The sequence below is a fragment of the Balaenoptera musculus genome, chromosome 3 (assembly GCF_009873245.2).
Source record: "Balaenoptera musculus isolate JJ_BM4_2016_0621 chromosome 3, mBalMus1.pri.v3, whole genome shotgun sequence".
Lineage (NCBI taxonomy): Eukaryota > Metazoa > Chordata > Mammalia > Artiodactyla > Balaenopteridae > Balaenoptera > Balaenoptera musculus.
This window is the reverse complement of record NC_045787.1, coordinates 27,486,106-27,506,129: the sequence shown is the minus strand read 5'-3', so window position 1 is coordinate 27,506,129 and position 20,024 is coordinate 27,486,106. Positions and strand designations below refer to the sequence as shown.

Genomic DNA, 20,024 nt, shown 5'->3' with positions numbered 1-20,024 from the left:
TTTTATTTTAAAAAGAAAAGCCGTAAAATGAAACATAAAATCAGATAATATCAGGCAAACCAAACAAAGCCCTCTAAGGCCATTCCATGCGGACAAGAGCCCCTGAATGTCAGACTGTGTTTTGGGGCCTGAAGGTAACAAAAGCTGTGACATGGATTTCCTTCGTTCACCCTTAAAAGGGGGACGGTTGAAAAACTAAATCAGAAACAGGATTTCAGGTGTTCCTTATTTGGAGACAGCTAGGTCTTGCTCCATATTGCTGACGTGAGCAGTCAGGAATAAGTTTTAGAAACCCTGGTATCTCGGGCATCTCGCCTCGTAGTGAAGACAACCCCCCACCTCCACCCCCTGTCTCCTTGGCTTCAGGAGCTCTTTTGAAACATTCATTATAATGAAGGAATAAAAAAAGATTAAAAATGCTCTAATGAATGTCATTCAGAACATCTGACCCAGGAGACCGGGGATGCAGAGCAGATCCAGGCACAGAAGCACCATCCACTTTTCCCTTTACTTTCCTCCTTCCTCCCCACCCAGCCCATCTCGAATCACCTGCCCCTCACATTTCCTGCCTTATTCTCCTGTACACCTTTGAAAATGGGGGCCAGGGAGGGTTTTTATACTGACTCAGAGGAAAGCTCGTGGGGTTTAGGGAAGCAGTATCAAGTCTGGGAGTAAGTGGGTTTTCATATGACAGAGGAATCTGTCTGGATTCCCACAGAGTAGAAGTTCAAGATGGGTCACAAATGCTTCTCAGTTGGTGGGTTCACTTCTGATCCCTGACACTTGGCAGGGCTTCTGTAAAATAATTTTTAAAGGGAAAACACGTACCACACATGTGAAAATGCTTTGGTATGAGGGAAGCAGTAGAAGATGAATTTTTTTTTTTTTTTCATAAATGTCCACCCTACTATTCTTAATGTGTCCCCTTTGGGGACAGGGGGAGTCATGTGTGGAACCTCTGACCATTCACAATAGGTTAGTGCTTACAAATGGTAAAAACGTTCACCACAGTAAATGAAGGTTGAAAGTCCTAGCGTATACTAGCTCGAAATTCAACAGCAATACGGTCTCACCAACCTTCTTGTCTTTATCCTCTTCCAGTTTTGAAGAGCTTTCAGAATCTCTCTTCATTTCTGCAAGCTCTTCCCGAGCGTGCTGGCATTTTTGCAGAAGTTCATTTACTTCCTGCTCTTTGGATTTCAAGAGAGTCTGAATGTTTTCCCTTTCCCTTTTCATTTGTGAGACCTCACTTCTCATCTGGGCAACCTCTGAATGGGCCTTCTCTTTCTCTTTCACGGAATCCTTTAATTTTGAGGCCAACACACTCACTTCGCTTTCCAAAGACGACTGGAGCTTCTCATAGGCGGACCTGGGCACCATCGCGTCGGTCACGGCCGCCTTCTCCTCTAGGAGTTGCTTCTCCAGCTTTGCCACCTCTCCTTCCTTGCTCGCAAGGTGCTCTTTAAGACTGCCTAGTTTTTCCTCCATCTCTTTGGCAGCGGTCCGCAGCGTGGTTATCACTTGCAGATGCTCCGTCATGGAGACAGAGTTCTCTTTCTGTGCATCTACCAACTGCTTGAGCTGGGTCAGCTCATTCAGCACTTTGGAATACTGCGACTTCATTTCAGACAGTGCCTCTTCAGCCTTTGCTCTGGATATGTTGGTCACTTGCATCAGCTTCTCGTGCTCTGCTTTATGGATATATTCAGCTGTGACGTCTTCTAGAGATTTCCTCTTCCTGTAATCCTCCAGCTCGGCCTGGGCCTCTTTGTATAGCTGGGACAGCTCACTCACCTGCTTGTTGAGTTCATCTATCATCCTGTTCATGGCCTCTTTCATGTCCCCAGCTCCATCACCCGCCTCCTGGGTCATCTGATTTTTCAGTGTATCTTTTAATTTCATGATTTCTTCTTGGGCCTCTTGGTATTTCTCAAACAAAAATGCCTTCTCCTTATTCATATTCTCAATCACCGAGCAATATGAGCTTTTCATTTCCTCGTACTCTTCCCCAGGTGGCTTAATAACCACCCCTCTCTCCCTCTCTACAAGCTTTTCCTCCAACTCTCTCACTTTCTCTTTATTTCGTTCACTTTCTTCCAGTGCGTTCTGGAGATCCCGCTTTAGCACGTCTATTTCCTCCTCGGTGATCCTCAGCTCGCGGAGGCCCGAGTCAGTATCCATGCCTTCCGGTGAGACCAGGCCCAGTTTCATCTGCTTCTGCACACTCAGCACTTCTTTCATAGCTTCCTCGTACTTGCTCTGAGTTTCCTTAAGTTTCTGGCTGAGGTCGGAGCCGTTCTCTGAAATCTCCGAGTTGTTTAAGCACACCGACTCTGTCCTTCTGGCCTGGAGCTCGGCCTGCAGCTGTTTCCTCTCCGCTTCAGAGCTCTCCAACTTCTTCTGCAAGTCGTGTAAAATCTCCTGTAGTTGCTGGATTCTGACATCGCTGTCGATAGTGGATTTACTCAAGGAATGTGTTAAGACAGATGGAGATGGTTTGGAGTCTGGGGGAGGGGTTTCACTAGGTTTGCCCAGGGATGGGGCCAAGTCAGTTTCAGCAGAATGGTAAAAGTCAAAGCTCAGGTCTGCTTCCGCCTCCCTGGGTGTTTTGGCCTGGAAAAAAAGGCAAGAATGAAATGGCACCAAAGGTGTGGTTAGGTGAGCAAGCAACTGCAATGAGAGAGCGATTCCAAACCTTACATTTGGGGGAGCTGCAGGATCGTTCTGCATGCGTCCTCTTGCCCCATGAAAAAATATGGTCTGGGACACGAGAGTCGGACTAATGACTCTAAGCTTATTCTGTGCTCTCTTAGGACAGATTATGTGTGCCACTTTAAAAATGTGAGATTTGTTTTGGCTGAAGAGCCTCTGACTCAAATTTTTCCTTTGTTTCTCATATTATTGTAGTTGCCAAGAGGGACAATAGGCTTAGTACAGCTACTTCTTATCAAGTTCTTAAATCTGCTAAATGATCAACTTTACTAAGTAAATAACTGACTAATCATATATATGTGTATGTACATATATGTATATATATTGTCATATATATCATACTATGTATATAATCATATATAATTTACCAATTTACAAAAATAGTTAATGAATAAACTCTCAAGAAACAAATAATTTGAAACTATAAAATGCTTAAGGCTAATTATATTTTAAAAAGAAACTAATGTCGATGTCTAAAACAAAATATCACCTGACTAACCCTGAAAAACCCAATAGCTTGACCCTACAGAATAGACTGTGTTAGCAATCTATTTACCTACCTGTAATTTATCTTGTAATTCCTTATTGTGTAAGGTAAGAGAAGCAACTTTTGCTTGCAGTAGGACAAGAAGATCTTGTTGGTCAGCTTCAGAACTTATATCCAATAAGCTATCAGCACCTTGGAAAAGAGACAGGCAATTTAAAATAATATTTAAAAAATTAAACTGTTATTTCTCTGACCTCTAACAAACTCACTTTCTACCCAATCCAGTTCTTCTTCCTAGTCCAGACTATGAATGAAAGCCCGCTCCAGCTGGATAGATGAATAGCAATTCTCAGGTACTGGGGTTTCCTTACTGGCGTTTCCCTAGCACAATACTAGGTGCCTGGATACAAATAAGCACATCTGAAAACTGATGGATTTGGTCACACATTTTCCGTTCACTTAATCAAGTGCCACACCTTGGTTGTTTTTTGTTCCTCCCATGCCTAATACATCCCATTCTGTGAATCCTTTTAGAAAGATCTCTGGAATCTGGTTCACTTCTTATTTCCACATCCATCACTCTAGTTCAAACTTCATCACCATACTTGGTAACTCTACAAATGGCTTCCTAACAAATCTCTCTCTCTCTCCTCTAGTGAAAATGCAGCCTGTACCAACAACACTGTCAGACTAATCTTCCTAAAACATACTTTGACAGGGCCATTCCTTTGGTTCAAGTGCTTTAATTGCACTCCCTCTAAAAATAACCTCCAAATTCCTTTATCTGGATTAAGGCCTCTAGGATCTGGCTCCAATCTACTTTTTTTCAGGTTTATAACTCCTGATGTTTTTCTCTAGTATCCCATTTTCGTCAGATTCAAGGCTTCTATCACACCCTCTGTATTCTCAACACAAGGCTGCTTCTTTAATTCTTCATCCATACGACTGCCCTTGTAGCATGTCTTTGGCTAGATAACTCTTAGGCATCCTTTAAGACTCATGGCAAACTCTGCCTCTTCCTTAAAGCATTCTCTGACCAGCCCAGCATGAAACAGCCTTCTCTGAATCCCAAAGTATACACTGTTGGTAAACCAGAACTATTTGAGATTCTACTGATTATCATGCTGAAATAACATTTAAAGCTATGCTACTCAAAGTTCTCATTGAGACAAGACAAGAAACATCCTCCAGAATGTCACTCAATGTACTGCTTCCTTCATCCAGAAAGTCTTCCTATGGAAAAAAAATTGTCGGGTGGACGAAACAGTGTGCTTGGCTGGATGACTTTCTGCTCTAAACTCCTTAGTTATTTTAGACTGGCAACAGTTTAGAGACCACACTCTGAATAGCACTGATCCAAATTTCTACTGTTATTTAAAAATTTTCTCAAGCCATTTAATGCAAGGATGAAAACTTTAATCTTAATTTGGAAGGATACAAAATGACATTTCTTCATAGAAATGCTTACTAATCATGTCTGGTGCCTAAACCACAGCTTTATGAGTGTTCTTGACAAAGAGTCTGGTCAGCTTGGAATGAACCAGGGGATTGGGAGCATGAGGGTAATTCTAAGCAACAAAAATTACTTCTAAGCCACGATGGATGGCTTTTAAAGTATACAATGTAACAACTGTTCAGTTATATTAACATTGTTCTCTGCCAGGAATATTTCTTAATATTTCTAAATTCTGTAAACTAAGGGCTCCAAACACATATGAAATACATAACAGAATAAGAAACTGAATGCTGGAGCAAAAAGGGGCCTTTGAAGTAATCTACTCTACATTTCAAATTGATTCTGCATACACCGTCCTACATTCTTAGAAGATAAAGCAACAGGATGGACTCGATACAATGAATTAAACCCTGTCTTGGTGAAGGACAATATGATAGTGTGTGATTTCATTAACACTCTTTGTATGTGTCTTTTAAAAATCAAAAGTAGAAAAGTTAGATTGTGGCAGCCGTGGAGGTGCTCAGTTGGCTCTCCCTTCAAGAAATAACCTGCCGCTCAGTTGTAAGGAGGGCCGCTAGCTGGCAGCTTACAGCCTATGGACCTCATCCCAAAACGATGTTTTAAAATGCATCAAATAAGCTGGGATGAAGAGAGAGAGTGGCACTGACATATATACACTACCAAATGTAAAATAGCTAGCTGGTGGGAAGCAGCTGCATAGCACAGGGAGGTCAGTTCGGTGCTTTGTGACCACCTAGAGGGGTGGGATAGGGAGGGTGGGAGGGAGGGAGACGCAAGAGGGAGGGGATATGGGGATATATGTATATGTATAGCTGATTCACTTTGATATACAGCAGAAACTAACACAACATTGTAAAGCAATTATACTCCAATAAAGATGTTAAAAAAAAATAGAATGTACAGGTTACAGTAATTGGCGACCTTCTTTGTAACACACCAAATAACAAGATCTGGAAGCAGGTCTAATAACTGCCATAGTTTCTAGCAGAGATACTGTAAATGATCTTTCAAGGTATCTGTAATAACAGTGAGGGGATATGATAGTATCTGTGAATTTTCTTGGTGTCAGAATCACTGATCTGCTAATACCACTGGGGCTTATTGCCTATATTCATAATTGAAGGAAGTGCTAATGCTAAATTAGGAACAGATGAAAACAGAGATATATTGCACACCCAAGCTCAGGGACTCCTTAATCTAGGTGAAAGCCCCTTGAAGTAGCGAGTACCAGGCTGTGCAGTGTTGGCAGCCTTAGGGTGGCACCCTGGGTTCTCCGACTTCCCCAGACAGGGTACCCCTGCTTGGCTGGCCTTTGCTCTCTTAGAGGAACATGAAATAGAGATCGGTCAAGGGAACAAAAATGCCCCTTCATCTTACCCGTAGTACTGTCACTTAGTCTGTCTTTGTTTTCCCGTATAGAACTGATCTCAGCCTGCTGGAACACAAAAATGACTTAAAAGAATATTCCTGAATGGAACACTCTACAAAAGAATCAAGCAAATTTTCCTCCTTGAGTTTATACAAGTTGGTGCTATCCTACTAGAAAAACAGATAATCTCCAGGAAAGAAGGTATTTTAAAATACAATAAAAGTGACAGTTATCTCCTGAGGTACAGTTTTTACCTAGAGGTTCCAGAGGGTATATTCTCAAAATATTTTTTAGAAATTTCAGTAAGTATATTACAAATATCTTTGAAGAGTATAATAAAATTACATAATAGCTAATTTAGTGGGCTATGTGCTAAAGCTTGAGATGGTGAATACTACTTTCATAACAGAGTCAAATAGAAGTTTTACTTATCTGGGTAATACATTAAAATACATTAGAAGCACTTTTCAGCTTTATCATTTCATAAATTAACTATTAATATATTATTATTAATTATTTTTAAGGGAAATAGTAGTAAATGAGACCTGTCACAGAAAATAAAGGTAATTTTATAAGGGAATAAAAATTCTTATGGCTGTGGACTGACAATCCCCTAAAGATTTCCTCTAAACCTGTATCCCTGAATATCTCTGTCCATTAATATACTGGAAAAATTCTTTACCTTCAAAGCCAGATTCTCATTCCAAAACGAAATACAGTCACTTGCCAGAAATTGCCATGTTTTATCTAGATGAGCCGCAGACCATGATAAGAGAGAGAATTGTTCAGCAAAGGAACTTTTGTAAAGGCTCAAATGCTAAAAATGAAGTGGCTCATTTTTGGCAAGTGCTTATCATAAAAAAGCTGTATTTTCACTTAAAAAACTAAATGCTTATTTTTATTTTGCAACTCTATTAAGGTACAATAAACTACATCCATCGGAAGCTTACAATTTGAGGAGTTTTGGCAGATACACACCCAAGGAACCACCACTATAATCAAGATTCAGAATATTCCCATCACCTCTAAAAGTTTCCTCATGCCTCATCACAGCCAATCCCTGCCATTCCCAGGCAACCACTACTCTCCTTTTTGCATTTTCTAGAATTCCTATAAATGGAATGTCATAGGGGATGAATTTCTTTGAGCCTGGCTTCTTTCATTCAGCATGATGGTTTTCAGATGCATCCATCATGCTGCTTGGCCAGCACTTCATTCTCTTTTATGGCTGAGTAATATTTAATTATATGCATGTATCTCATTATCTTTATCCATTCATTTGTTGGAGGACATTTGGATCGTTTCTAGTTTGGGGATATTTGAATAAAGATGCTATAAACATTTGTGTATATGATTTTTTGATATTTTAATTTCTCTTGGGTTAACGTCTATGAGTGAATGGCTAGATCATACGTTAGGAATGTTGAACTTTTCAAGAAACTGTCAAATGGTTTTCCGAAGTAGTTGTACCATTTTACATCCTACCAACAGAGTATGAAAGTTCTAACTCTTCCACATCATCACCAACAATTTGTATTTTTAATCTTTTTAAACTTTAGCTATTCTAAATTGTGTCCTTTTTATCTTTTTGTGATTTTTTTTAAAGAAATAAAAGTCTTTTTACACTCTATTTCTGAAAAACATAATTTGTGATATTATTCTTTGGAACGCATTGCCTCCTTTGAGCCATAATCATATTAGAAGATACTAGGGTAGTAATTATAAGAGCATAACTTCCTTTCCTTGCTTTGTATTTTAATAAAATCTAGTTAAAGCAAGGGAAATGATAGGTTGATAGAATCTTTTCCACATCAATATGCATCCAAGTTAAAAGAAAATTCATTTTTAGTAATTCTTAGAAGGGAGAAAAGAATAAACAATTATGCCATTGAAATTTCATTTTAACAATTATAAATTTTACTTTCTTTCCAAGTACAATTTCCTAGTGATTGTTAGGTAAACAGATATTAAATTGAAATACCCTCCCATTCCTTAAAATACTTTCCAACCACAAGTCTAGAGAATCAGGTGGAATAAGACCTAATGGATTTTCTAAAATTCTAAAATAAATACATATTACTTTTATAGTCAGTAAAAAGTTTAATTAAAAATATACAATTACTTCTTAGTAAGACATCAGAGAATAACCATTTCTTTCTTTTTGATTAGTATTATAGCAACTCAATTTGGTAAGATGACTGGTGATCTTAAAGTCTTATCTTTGTCCTTTTTTAATGAAGAAAATTAAATATTAGCTAACAAATATAATTGATTCATGCTACTCTTTTTGTATGGAGCCCATGCTAGGGAAAATAATCAAAGGGTGCTTTATGATGAAAAGGTTTGAACCAATGACTGAGAAATATATTCTGTTCTGCCCAGTGATAGATTTTTGATAGATTAAATCAAATCTATTGTGTATCTTAAAATTCAATAATAAGTTGGACACAGAAAGGAAATACCTTGAAGGGTGGTTCAGCAAAAAATACTGATTCCTTTCCTGAAAGTGGTGTTGAAGTTATTGATCTTGGGGAAGACACATCACTCAACTAAAAAACAAAAATGAAAACCATCAATAAAGAGTCCTTTTTCAAAGTCTTCTACAGTGCCAAAGAATTAGCCTATTTAACCAATGCAAATAAACCTAACAATAATTATCCTTAGTTTCAATTAATTCAAGGATAACATATTTTCAGTGTAATTCAGCTACCTCAAATACTTTTTGAAAGTTTGCCCAGTAGAATTAACTACGGAACTTCACTCCTTTATTCACTAGAATTAATGTTAAAAATTTATAAAACTTCTATTGCAGATTGAGAATATTATTAATGAATATGCTAATGTATTTAACATTACTTATTGGATGAGATATTCTGCTCAAATATTTGATATGGATTATTCTTTTTATGGCCTATGATTCTTTTAATAACAAACCCTGGCTTGTTTTTATTTACCATTTCATAGATATTCAAGCTTCCTCCTCTATTCAGTAATCACTATAAGCTCAGAAATGAAAGCTGTTTTTTAATATTAGTCAACCTTAAGTGTAATAGGAAAGGCAAATGTATTTTAACAACGTTTAATAAACCAACTAAAATTCATTTTCAACTAACGCCTCACCAGCTACACATTCTCCCCCACTTTACTAGAGCTGTTAATATGAGCTCTGAAAATAGACTGAGCTCATTATCTTGAGGAAAAAGTTCCTGTCATAGATTTTAAGAATTTTGAGGTTTTTTAAAAAGATACTGGGGCTTCCCTGGTGGCGCAGTGGTTGAGAATCTGCCTGCCAATGCAGGGGACACGGGTTCGAGCCCTGGTCTGGGAAGATCCCACATGCCACGGAGCAACTGGGCCCGTGAGCCACAATTACTGAGCCTGCGCGTCTGGAGCCTGTGCTCCGCAACAAAAGAGGCCGCGATGGTGAGAGGCCCGCGCACCGCGATGAAGAGTGGTCCCCACTTGCCACAACTAGAGAAAGCCCTCGCACAGAAATGAAGACTCAACACAGTCATAAAAAAATAAATAAATAAATAAAAGAACGTGAATTTCTTTAAAAAAAAAAAAAGGGCAATCCTAGACCATTTAATCCAACTGAGCTGGCCCAGAACAGAAGAACCACCCAGCTGACACACAGAATCATGAGAAATAATAAATGTTTAAAAAAAAAAAAAAAGATACTGTTCAATTCTTCAGTTTTGAAATAAGAATCAACATTATTTCCATACTAATAATCAAAATTCTTCATACCACTATTTGTAATTTAAAACCACTACAGAAAATTTCAAATGTGCACTTAAGGGTCAATTTTAAAACAGTTCTTTTTGGCCTAAACACAAAATGACAAAATTATGGCTTTGTTGTTATATGTTTGTTCATTGTTGGTTTTCTTTTATTTTTACCTGGGTAGGACTGATAGGAGGTGGTGGAGCTTTGCGTTTTTTTGGAGTTCCACTTCTCTCTGAGCTTATTTTAGAGACTTGATCATGCTGAAAGTTATCACAGTCCAAAGAATGGAGGTGGGTTAGTTAGGTTAGTAAAGTCTGAGTAAATAGCTTCATCAAACAAATGAGAAAAACCTCAACAGTTCATGCATTTCTTACTTTATCAAGATCTGAAATCTGCTACCAACATAAAAATAAGTAATATGCATGCTCCAAGTTTTCTTCTAGCAGCCCATGCTTTAAAGCAAGAAAATAAAAAACACAAGACAAAACCAGATTAAGGTGGTATGGAGAACTGGGAAAGTAGAAAATAAGGGGGTGTTTACCACAACTTAGAACCCAGAATACATTCATAGTCTAGCTTCCATCTTAATGCAAAGCAGTGGTATTTCCCCGACCTTTTCATTACTTCCAGTCCTTTTCTTAAAGAATATACAGTTACCCTCCATATCCACAGGTTTCACATCCAGATTCAACCATCTGCATATCCCAGAATTGCAGATACAGAGAGCCAACTGTACCACACTATTTTATATAAGGGACTTGAGCTTCTGCAGATTTTGTTATTCCCTGCAGATACCAAGGAATGACCATAAATATGGGAAAAAAGGGGGAAACCTCATCTCTGAAGGTTATGGATAAATATAACACAATTGGTACAAAATAAATTCAGTTATCAAGTATTTGCCGATTATGATAATTTTTTCAAGAACCTTGATGTATAAATAAATAAAACAGCCAAATATATATCTCATTAATAAACAGCAGTGACTATGTTTTTAGGAAAAACTCCAAAGTAACAGGGTAAACTTCTCAATTTCTATCTGTGTAAAATGAATGACATTTTAGAAAAGCTCTAATTAAAATGAAAGAAAATGCTAAATCTCTTACTTTCATTAACTGTCTAACATGGCTATGGACAGAGTTCTATAATTCCTGTGATATTACAAGTAGTTAAAATACTGTTGTTCTCAGAGTTAAAATCACATCAAACCTTTTCACACCAGTAGGAAATATTAGTATATTTCAGAAAAAGATGAATATATAAGTAGCAAGTTTAAAGTTACATGCTTTGGAAATAGGGTAAATCATTAAGAAAATATTTACCACCTTACAATGAATCATTTAATCCAAAGATATTTTACTCCTTAAGTAGTTTCAGCATAGTCTTTATCACTTTCCTAATGGACCACAGAGTGGTTTAATTAGAACATGTTCAAACTCGCACAGGCAATGATGAAAAAGAATCTCCATCCCCAAAGATAAATACCTGCTTTGGCTTTGTTGGTGTCTTTGAATCTATAGAAGAAAAGTGAGGAAAAAAAAAAAACTATAAGAACCATAATGACTCATATCCACTTTGGGTGGCGGGGTATATAAACACACACACACACACACACACACACACCCATACACACAACATACACAATATTCAACACTATTTTTCTCCAGAAATATATTCAAAAGAATAATAAAATATATTGCACAAATTCCTTTAACCTTTGGGGAAAATGGAGTGGATAAATTTAAAACAACACTGGCTATTTTCTTTCACATACCAGCATCCTGAGAGATTTTTGATAATAGAAGGCTTTGAATTCCTGCATTTTCTGAGAGTTTGGAATAATGTAAGGCATTGTGTCCAAGAGAATCTACAAGGTTTAGGTCTGCACCCTTTTTAGTTAAGGCTTCCACAGTGTTAGAGCTGCCAATCTCACAAGCCAGCATGAGAGCAGTTCTAAGGAATGAGGAGACAAAAAATTAGTACACAAGATGTGAAAACTTTTTGCTAGGAAATCATTTCATTTGCCTTAAAAACAGAGGAAAGAAGACTAAGTGCAGTTAAACCTGTACTACACTTAATTTTCTAGGAAATTCAAAATGGAATGCTATCAAAATAAAATTGGGTTGCTGTTTTATAAAACTTCAGATTAAATCAGAACATTAAATATTAGGTCAAATAACATAGACATAATCTTCTAAATATGATGGAATTTAATACGATTGGCACAAATCTTGCCTTTTTTTCAAATCAAGTTTTTTAAAGAACCCATAACATTATTAAGACTGTTTTTAAAAAACAACCAATATGTTTACTTTTATTTTGCATGAAAAGGCAAAGGAAACGGCCTATTCATTTTAGCATTTAATAACCTCATCACAGACACAGTCAGCAATGATGCTCCCAGAGGTCTGGGGAAAATATTTTTTAAGTCAAAACAGATTCTTAATTATCCAAAAAAGCAGAAATCAGTAAAAGAAAGAAATTAAAACTGCTTTAAAACAAATGATCCAAAATACAGCTGTGATATTTTGAAAGCTTCTCAGAATGTGGATATCACTGAAATAACATGCTTTCTAATTCTGCGGTACCTTCCATTTTTGTCTCTGGAATTTACATCTGCTCCATGATCCAGGAGAAAGCGACAGACCTCACTGTGGCCATTTTGTACTGCAAGAAGCAGTGGTATATTCCCATCCTAGGAGACAAATTCAGATTAAGATTTTAACTTAGATGCCAAATGCCAGAACTGCAAAGGTCCTTATTCCTTCTACATTTATTCCTGACTTGCCCTGCTGGTCTTACATTTGACCCACCAAAGTAGTCTGTCCCCTAATAGGCCAACGTCACACCCTAACACTACCCTTGTTATGGAATCCCACTGACTGTGGGCTTTTCCTCAGGAGTCAGTCTCTCGGGCTGCTTGTTGTCTCGACTATGATGTGAGAGAGAGTGGAACGCCAAGTATGTAAAGGCTCGAGGCAAGTATACCATGTTTATTGAGAAATGGTTCTCCATGGTTCTGGAGAAATGAAGGGTTGTTTCCATATGGCATTAGTAGGTCCCACCGCTCTCTAAGCAGTTTCTTCTGAGTGAACTACACATATCCTAGTATCCTGCCATGCCACCACTGTCTTCTCAGAAAGCATACCCTTTCATAATCTTACTAGGTATCGAAACATATGTTAAGAGTTTATTTGTTCATTACTGACACATGACTAGATAAAGGGACTGATGGAAAGAATGATTTGTTTAATATGTTATAACAATTGGCAATTCCTTTAGAAAAAAGAATTAGATCCCAACTCATACAAACTATGTAAAATGGATTAAGAACCTCAACATTACAGTATGAACCGAATGAAAAAAAATACTAGAAGAATTTATAGGTGACAATTTCCAGAATCTTAGTTTGAAGTGGGGTCTGACTCAAATTATGTAAACCATAAAGAGAGGCTTTTATTCTGCTCTTGCCTTGAACATACTCCACAAATGGGGTCGACAGTAATTTTAAGGTGGACGTATTCAAATAGGCAAAGGAAAAGAAAAGTTACAATATATCCAATTATTTTAACATGGGGATATTTAAAAATACAATTGCTGCTTAAAGATTAAGTATCCACTCAAAGCTGAACTTCAGAATTTCTAGAAAATCATCTCTGTGAAATTATAATACTTTCTGGTTATAAAGTACCGAGATTCAGGGAGCGTGAATTTTTTTACAGATTCTAAATGCTCACTTCGCAATGTCCCCATCAGGTATAACTTACACATGCCAAGTCCCATGCTACAGCAGGAAATTTAACCCTATAATCAGGAGCAATAGGCATGTCAGTTTATTCTCAAAATAGACCAGCAAGGTCAAAATAGGCTACAAGTGGTCTTTAAAATTGGAAAACCCTAGTACCAAAGGTAATATATGGGGTGCAAAAAGAAATAGAACTTCTATTTAGACTTATTTTTTATTTATAAAAATCAAGAAATTAAGCCTTATTAGTATTTAGGTTGATGGTAAGCCACGTGTCTATCCTTAGAAACAAACACAGGAAGTGCATGCTGCAAAACGTTTTATTAACGGTTTAAGGACCAACGGGGATAATACTTAAATCTGTTTTGCACAAGAGGATCTAGGTCGGAAAGCAACAGACTTTTACCAAATGCTTGGGTCTCTAAGGTCTTCGTGACTCCCAGAAGTAGCCCATGGTGCTCTAGAAACCAGTGTCCATCTGCACCTCTAGTGGTCACCTGGTACTTACCAAATCCTTGAGGTTTATGGGGCTCTTGTGCTCGCAAAGAACCTGCACAGCTTGAAGGCAGCCCTGTGCAGCTGAGAGAAGGAAGACACAGAAACCACAGCCAATCACAAAGCTACTCTCACAGCCAGGGGCATCAAACACTTCTATGAAGGAAAAGTTCACCTTCCACCCAGTTTGCATACGTTGCATTGAAGAGAAATGAGGTCGGAATGGTTAAGTAAGTGGTGTTTTAAATTACTGTTTAATTTCAGTGTCAACCAGACCTAAAGGCAGTGCTTGCCAGTTGTTGCCTTTAGGCAAACCTTTGGTTTAGCTTCTCGTGGGACTTAGCTTTTCCACAACTAGCACTAAAAGAAATTTGCAAATCTCATCATCCTGGACTTCAGTACCAATGTCTTCGTCACTTGAAACTGTGTGACAGATAGTAAAACCAAATGTTGATAAATAAAACTCATTGATGTTCCTTTTGATTCCCAAGTAAAAAAAATCTGTATCACACATTACCTGAAATCTACAAATGCTCATGACTATCTCTTAAACAAGAACCTCACGTTAATTAAAATATAATAACCAGGACAATTTTTACTAGTTGTTTGGCAGGCGATTGACGAATTCTAGCTGTATTCCTCTGTAAAACCCTACACAATTTGCAAACTGAGGAAAATGGGAATGATGTCTAGGAAGGATGACAGAAAATGGCATCAGGAATAACAATGGTAAGGTTAATGGCTTAAATAAGGAAAACGAACACTTACTGTTTCTCATGGCAGAAGAAGACAAATAAGAGAATGAAAATTACCTGCATAATGTAAAGCTGTTTTCCCAGAGCTGTCGATACTTTCGGCTGGGCATTTAGACTGTAAGACAAAAATCAATAAATGCGTATAATAGAATTCAGTTCTATTCAGTTCATCCTTTTCCTGCAAGCTATGATGCAACTTCCTAAGAAAAGTATAATAAACATGAATAAGTCCCAACTGCTGTGCTCCAGGGGCCCAGGGTCTCATGGGGAGGGAGACCCATCTCCAAGTAATCATGACACAGGTGAACCGTCACCTCTTGGCTGCTTTGACCGTCCCCTCTCTCTTCCATCAGCTCTGTCACCAACAGATCATCCCCACCAGCTAACAAACATGCTCTAGGATTTCTCATCTTGATCCCACCTTTCCCCCCATTTCCTGCCCTAATTCTCTATCCCCCATCACAAAACCAACTTCCTGTTAAGAACTGTCCCACACAAGCCATGCTTCCTCGTCTCCCATTTATTCCTGGACTCACTGCAGTTGGGCGTCTGCCCTCAAGACTCCACAGGGATGGCCCTGATCCAGGTGGCCAGCCACCTTGGTGTTTCCAACGACGGCAAACATGCTTGCCCTCCTCTTACCCACCTCTCCCCGGCAATCCCCTCCCTCTTCTCCAAACACTCTCTCCTCTCAGCCCCGAGAGCCCTGCCTGGCCCATCCGATCTTGCTTTTCCCCCCGCAGCTCTGGCCACGCCTGCCCCTTTAGCCAAACATAAAACTGTGGGGCTCCTGGGTGCTCTTTCTCTAAGCTCTCTCCCTCGGTGATCTCACCCACACCCATGGCTCGAAATCCCATCTAGAAGCTACTGCTTCCCGAGTGTATATCTTAACAGTGACAGCACTAGTGTGTAAGTATTGGCTATTAGTATGTGCCGGGCACTGTTCAAAGAATTGTTTTAAGGCTCTTGACAATCCTAGTTAGATACTGTTATTACCCCCATTTACAGATGAGGAAACTGAGGTACAAAGAAGTTAGTAATTTGCTCGGGTCACAGTAAGTGGCAGAGCCAGGATTCAAAGCCAGACAGGCTGGGCTACAGCCAGTGTTCATCTCTGTACACAGCAGATGGCATCTCTTGAGCCCCCGGCTTGACAACCCACAGCCTATTTCACATTTCCGCCTGACGTCTGAAACGCAGCACAGCCAACACTTCTGGTTTCCCCTCCCCGACACGCAGCCGGATCCTCCCGAGCCGTCCCTGCCTCTGTCAACGGCGCTATCATCGGTCTAGTCACTGAGCCAGAAACCACTGAGTCATCCTTGATTTCTTCTCCTCTTCCTCCTGCCACGTCTAACCTACCACCACGTCCTGTCAATTCTGTCCCCAAAACACACCCTGATCTACTCTCCTCTCTTTCTCCACTGTCACCACCTGGTCTGAGCCAACACCTGCTCACCTGGACAGCCTTGAGGGCCACCTGGCTGTCCTCAGTTCTTTAGTCAATTCTCTACACAAATCGAGTGAACTTCCAAACTGGCAGTGTTGTTCTTTACTTCAAAGTCCTCCACAGTTCCACACTGTACTTTGAGGAATCACTGTCTGCCCATCGTGACACACAAGGCTGCAACCTGGGCCCTTCTTTTTTTTTTTTTTTTTTTTTTGGTGGCCTCCCTGCACGGCATGCGGAATCCCTGACCAGAGATTACCCACGCCCCCTGCAGTGGAAGCGCAGGGTCTCAACCACTGGACCGCCAGGGAAGTCCCCTGGGCCCTTCTTTCTGCTCCTCATTCGCTTTGCCCCCAGCCCATCCACTGGCTTGCTTTCCTCCCCAGCTAGTTAGTGACTTTCCTACCTCAGGCCTCTTGTACTTGTTGTTCTGTCTGCTTGGAATGCTCTCCCCTTGGCTCTCTGCCCCGCTGAGTACTCAGCTTAAATAACACCTCCTCCCCGGGGCCTTCCTGAACATCCCCCCTCACTCCCCTCTCACAATACTCTGTTAGTTTTCTTCCCAGTGATGTGCAATCGGTCATGTGTATTTCTGTCTTCGTTTACCAGATGGCAAGCTCCAGCGGGATAGGGGCTGCTCTGTGAGTAAATACTCACTGCTTGACAAGGTGCATGGTGCCCAGGGACCACTTGCTACAAGAGAGAGTGGGGGGGAGTGGTGGGCTCTCGGGGAAGGGGGAGAGTTCATCTGAAGACTCTCACAAGGCTCTCTTTGTGCCCATTGCCTTAAGGAGGTGGAACTTTGAAATGGTAGCCACTGGAGAAGGGAAGTCTCTCCAGCAGACAGACAGTAAGAGCAAAACGCCGGAGAGAGAGGGCGCAGGGTGAGGGGCGCACGAGATGGCAGTGGCCCCATCACGGAGGGCATGGGTCGCCCAGACGAGAGGAGTGAAGCAGTTACCAGAGGGGTGCAGGACCCAAGGTAAGCAGCCCATTAGGAGGCCGTCAAAGCCTCCAGTTTTAACAGCTATCCAGAAAGAGGAACAGAATTCAGACAATTTGCGGAGAGCAGGCAATGTTGGAAATGTTTGTCTGCCCTTCAGTGGTAAGAAGAATAGAGATCACGTTACAGCTTACCATGTTTTGGCCTAATTTTAGAACAGCACAAGGAACTGTTTAAAGGCTTCAAAGATTCCAGGGAAAAACCAATCCATTTGCATAACCAGATATAAAATTACATTAGAGGCTAGAATATCTGGTCCTTGCCCATGAGGATTTCCAGCTTGTCAAGTTCATTCTTCCTTCAAATCAGAGCCAGATGCAAAGTCTGGATAGCCAAGCCAGGATGGGAATGGAGATTTAAAATACAAATAAGTTAAACAAAAATTTAAGGTTAAGACCATGGGTGTGGAGGCAGGGAAGAAAAGTTCTATTGTAACTGTCTTTAGAGAGGAGCCTCAGAATAAAAACCATCATCGGGCTTCCCTGGTGGCACAGTGGTTGAGAATCTGCCTGCTAATGCAGGGGACACGGGTTCGAGCCCTGGTCCCGGAAGATCCCACATGCCGCAGAGCAACTAGGCCCGTGCGCCACAACTACTGAGCCTGCGCGTCTGGAGCCTGTGCTCCGCAACAAGAGAGGCCACAATAGTGAGAGGCCCGCGCACCGTGATGAAGAGTGGCCCCCACTTGCCGCAACTAGAGAAAGCCCTCACACAGAAACGAAGACCCAACATAGCAATCAATCAATCAATCAATCAATAAATCTTAAAAAAAAAAAAAATCATCATCATCATCATCACAGATGTTGATCTATGTTTCTTGAATTTCACTTCAAAGACCTCTTAAGGTTAAGCATTGCTGGCATTGGTGGTAGCTTGCATCAGGTCATGCAAGACAAGAAGCTGTGTGATCAACAGACCAGGACAAGTTGAAGAATGTGCCCATATTGCTGCATTAGAATTGCAAAGCCAAATTAAAGCAAGATGCTGCGTCCCAAACGATGCTCAGGAAGGCCAGGACAACAGCTCAAGAGAACAGACATTACTCCAAACACGTATTTTATTGCTCTGTGCTGTTCCTGAAAACAGCCAGCTTGCATTTTGACTGGCAACAGCTGGAAGTTACTGTGCAAACTGCTATTGGGATTTCATGAACTATTCATCTTTAAAGATATACGGAAGTCACCCGAAGCAATCATTATAAACTTCCTGGCAAGGTTATCAAACCAGGGAGTTGACCTAAAATTATAAAGAAGAATAAAACCAAGAACTTGAACAAAAGCTAAGAACTAAAGGCTCATCAAGTTACATACAAGGAAACAGTGGTTGAAATTTTGCTTATCAAGAAAAGCTGGGGCTTCCCTGGTGGCGCAGTGGTTGAGAATCTGCCTGCTAATGCAGGGGACACGGGTTCGAGCCCTGGTCTGGGAGGATCCCACATGCCGCGGAGCAACTAGGCCCGTGAGCCACAACTACTGAGCCTGCGCGTCTGGAGCCTGTGCTCCGCAACAAGAGAGGCCACGATAGTGGGAGGCCCGCGCACCGCGATGAAGAGTGGCCCCCGCTTGCCGCAGCTAAAGAAAGCCCTCGCACAGAAACAAAGACACAACACAGCCGAAAATAAATAAATAAATTAATTAATTAATAATAATAAAAAAAAGAAAAGCTGCATTCTACTAATGACTGAGAGAGAATAAATACTAGGATACTGGAGATCCTGTATTATAAGGATCTCCAACAGCATGAAAATTTTTTCTCAAGCTGACTATGTAAAGGGTACAAGTCCTTCCAATAAGAAAAAAAGAGCTGAATATAAAGCGGAGAAAAGGGCTGGATCCCAGAAAGACACTCCAAATTTTTATTAGGATCCTCTTCTCTACCAGTGCAACTGCTATGGAAATAATCTTCTCCTTGGTTATAATGAAGCTTCTTAGGAAACCCAGGTTCTGGGATAATATTTGAAGGAGTATGTGTGTATGTGTTTGTTCTTTCACACACAAGGTTACTTTCAAATTTTAAAAATGATGCATTTATAATTTTCTGTTGTTCCACTTTACCTGAAGGAGCTTCTTGATGCATTCATGGTGGCTGTTCTTGGCTGCAAGGTGCAAAGCACTGTGTCCTAAATGGATTAAAAAAAAAATTTTTTTTAATCTCTTATCTCTGTAATGAAGACAACTACGAGGAAATAAATTATTCTCCGACAAAGACGGAATTGTTCCTCTTGAGAATGAGGCCTCAACTTCTTCTCCGCAAAGTTCAGTGTGACAGAAGTGGGGAGGACACAGAGCATCCCGTCCCCCGGATAACATTCAGAGGCCATGCCAGCTGCTGTCCTCCTGGGGTACAATCAAGCTCTGGGCTAGAAGCTTGCGGTGGACTCCTGGTATGCACCTTGGAAGCTCTGCTTTCAGCTGTCAGCACGGGTGCCAGAGGCCCCGCGTCCATAACAGTCACACCAGGCCACGACTGCCACTGGCCCAGGAACCCAGCAAAGGCAGCCAGTGAGCCAGCAGGGGGCACACCAAACGCCCGCACGAAACCCCACTTCCACCTCTCGTTTCTCCTTCCCCCAAATGTGCTCCAGCTCTGTATGGAAATTACCTGGAGTTCAGATGTCCCAAGTTCTTACATGGAAGAAGGAAAAGGGTTATAAAAACAACACACTAGCAAAGTAGCATCTCTTCACTCTCCCTTCACTGAACATTACAACAACATGAGACTCTCTGACGTTTCTGTGGCCAGATTACTTTAGGAAATTTTAACGCTATACCCAGGTCCCTCCCCGCTACCACCGAATGGGCC

General features: G+C 40.4%; 1 protein-coding gene across 9 annotated transcripts in view; it reads right to left on the bottom strand.

Annotated features, from left to right (window-relative positions):
* RAI14 (retinoic acid induced 14) overlaps nt 1-20,024 on the bottom strand; it is a 149,907-nt gene that overhangs the window by 5,951 nt on the left and 123,932 nt on the right. For 4 of the 9 annotated variants that reach the window (XM_036845762.1, XM_036845760.1, XM_036845765.1 and 1 more), the window contains 11 exons: nt 19,277-19,341; nt 14,827-14,884; nt 14,028-14,098; nt 12,363-12,469; nt 11,549-11,727; nt 11,260-11,288; nt 9,948-10,034; nt 8,508-8,594; nt 6,054-6,111; nt 3,273-3,391; nt 1,078-2,613 (listed from right to left, as the gene is read on the bottom strand). In XM_036845762.1, the coding sequence (XP_036701657.1) occupies nt 1,078-2,613; nt 3,273-3,391; nt 6,054-6,111; nt 8,508-8,594; nt 9,948-10,034; nt 11,260-11,288; nt 11,549-11,727; nt 12,363-12,469; nt 14,028-14,098; nt 14,827-14,884; nt 19,277-19,341 (2,396 nt within the window). The remainder of the gene's footprint in view (nt 1-1,077; nt 2,614-3,272; nt 3,392-6,053; nt 6,112-8,507; nt 8,595-9,947; nt 10,035-11,259; nt 11,289-11,548; nt 11,728-12,362; nt 12,470-14,027; nt 14,099-14,826; nt 14,885-19,276; nt 19,342-20,024) is intronic. The other 5 variants (XM_036845763.1, XM_036845761.1, XM_036845768.1 and 2 more) reach the window with 3 other exon arrangements.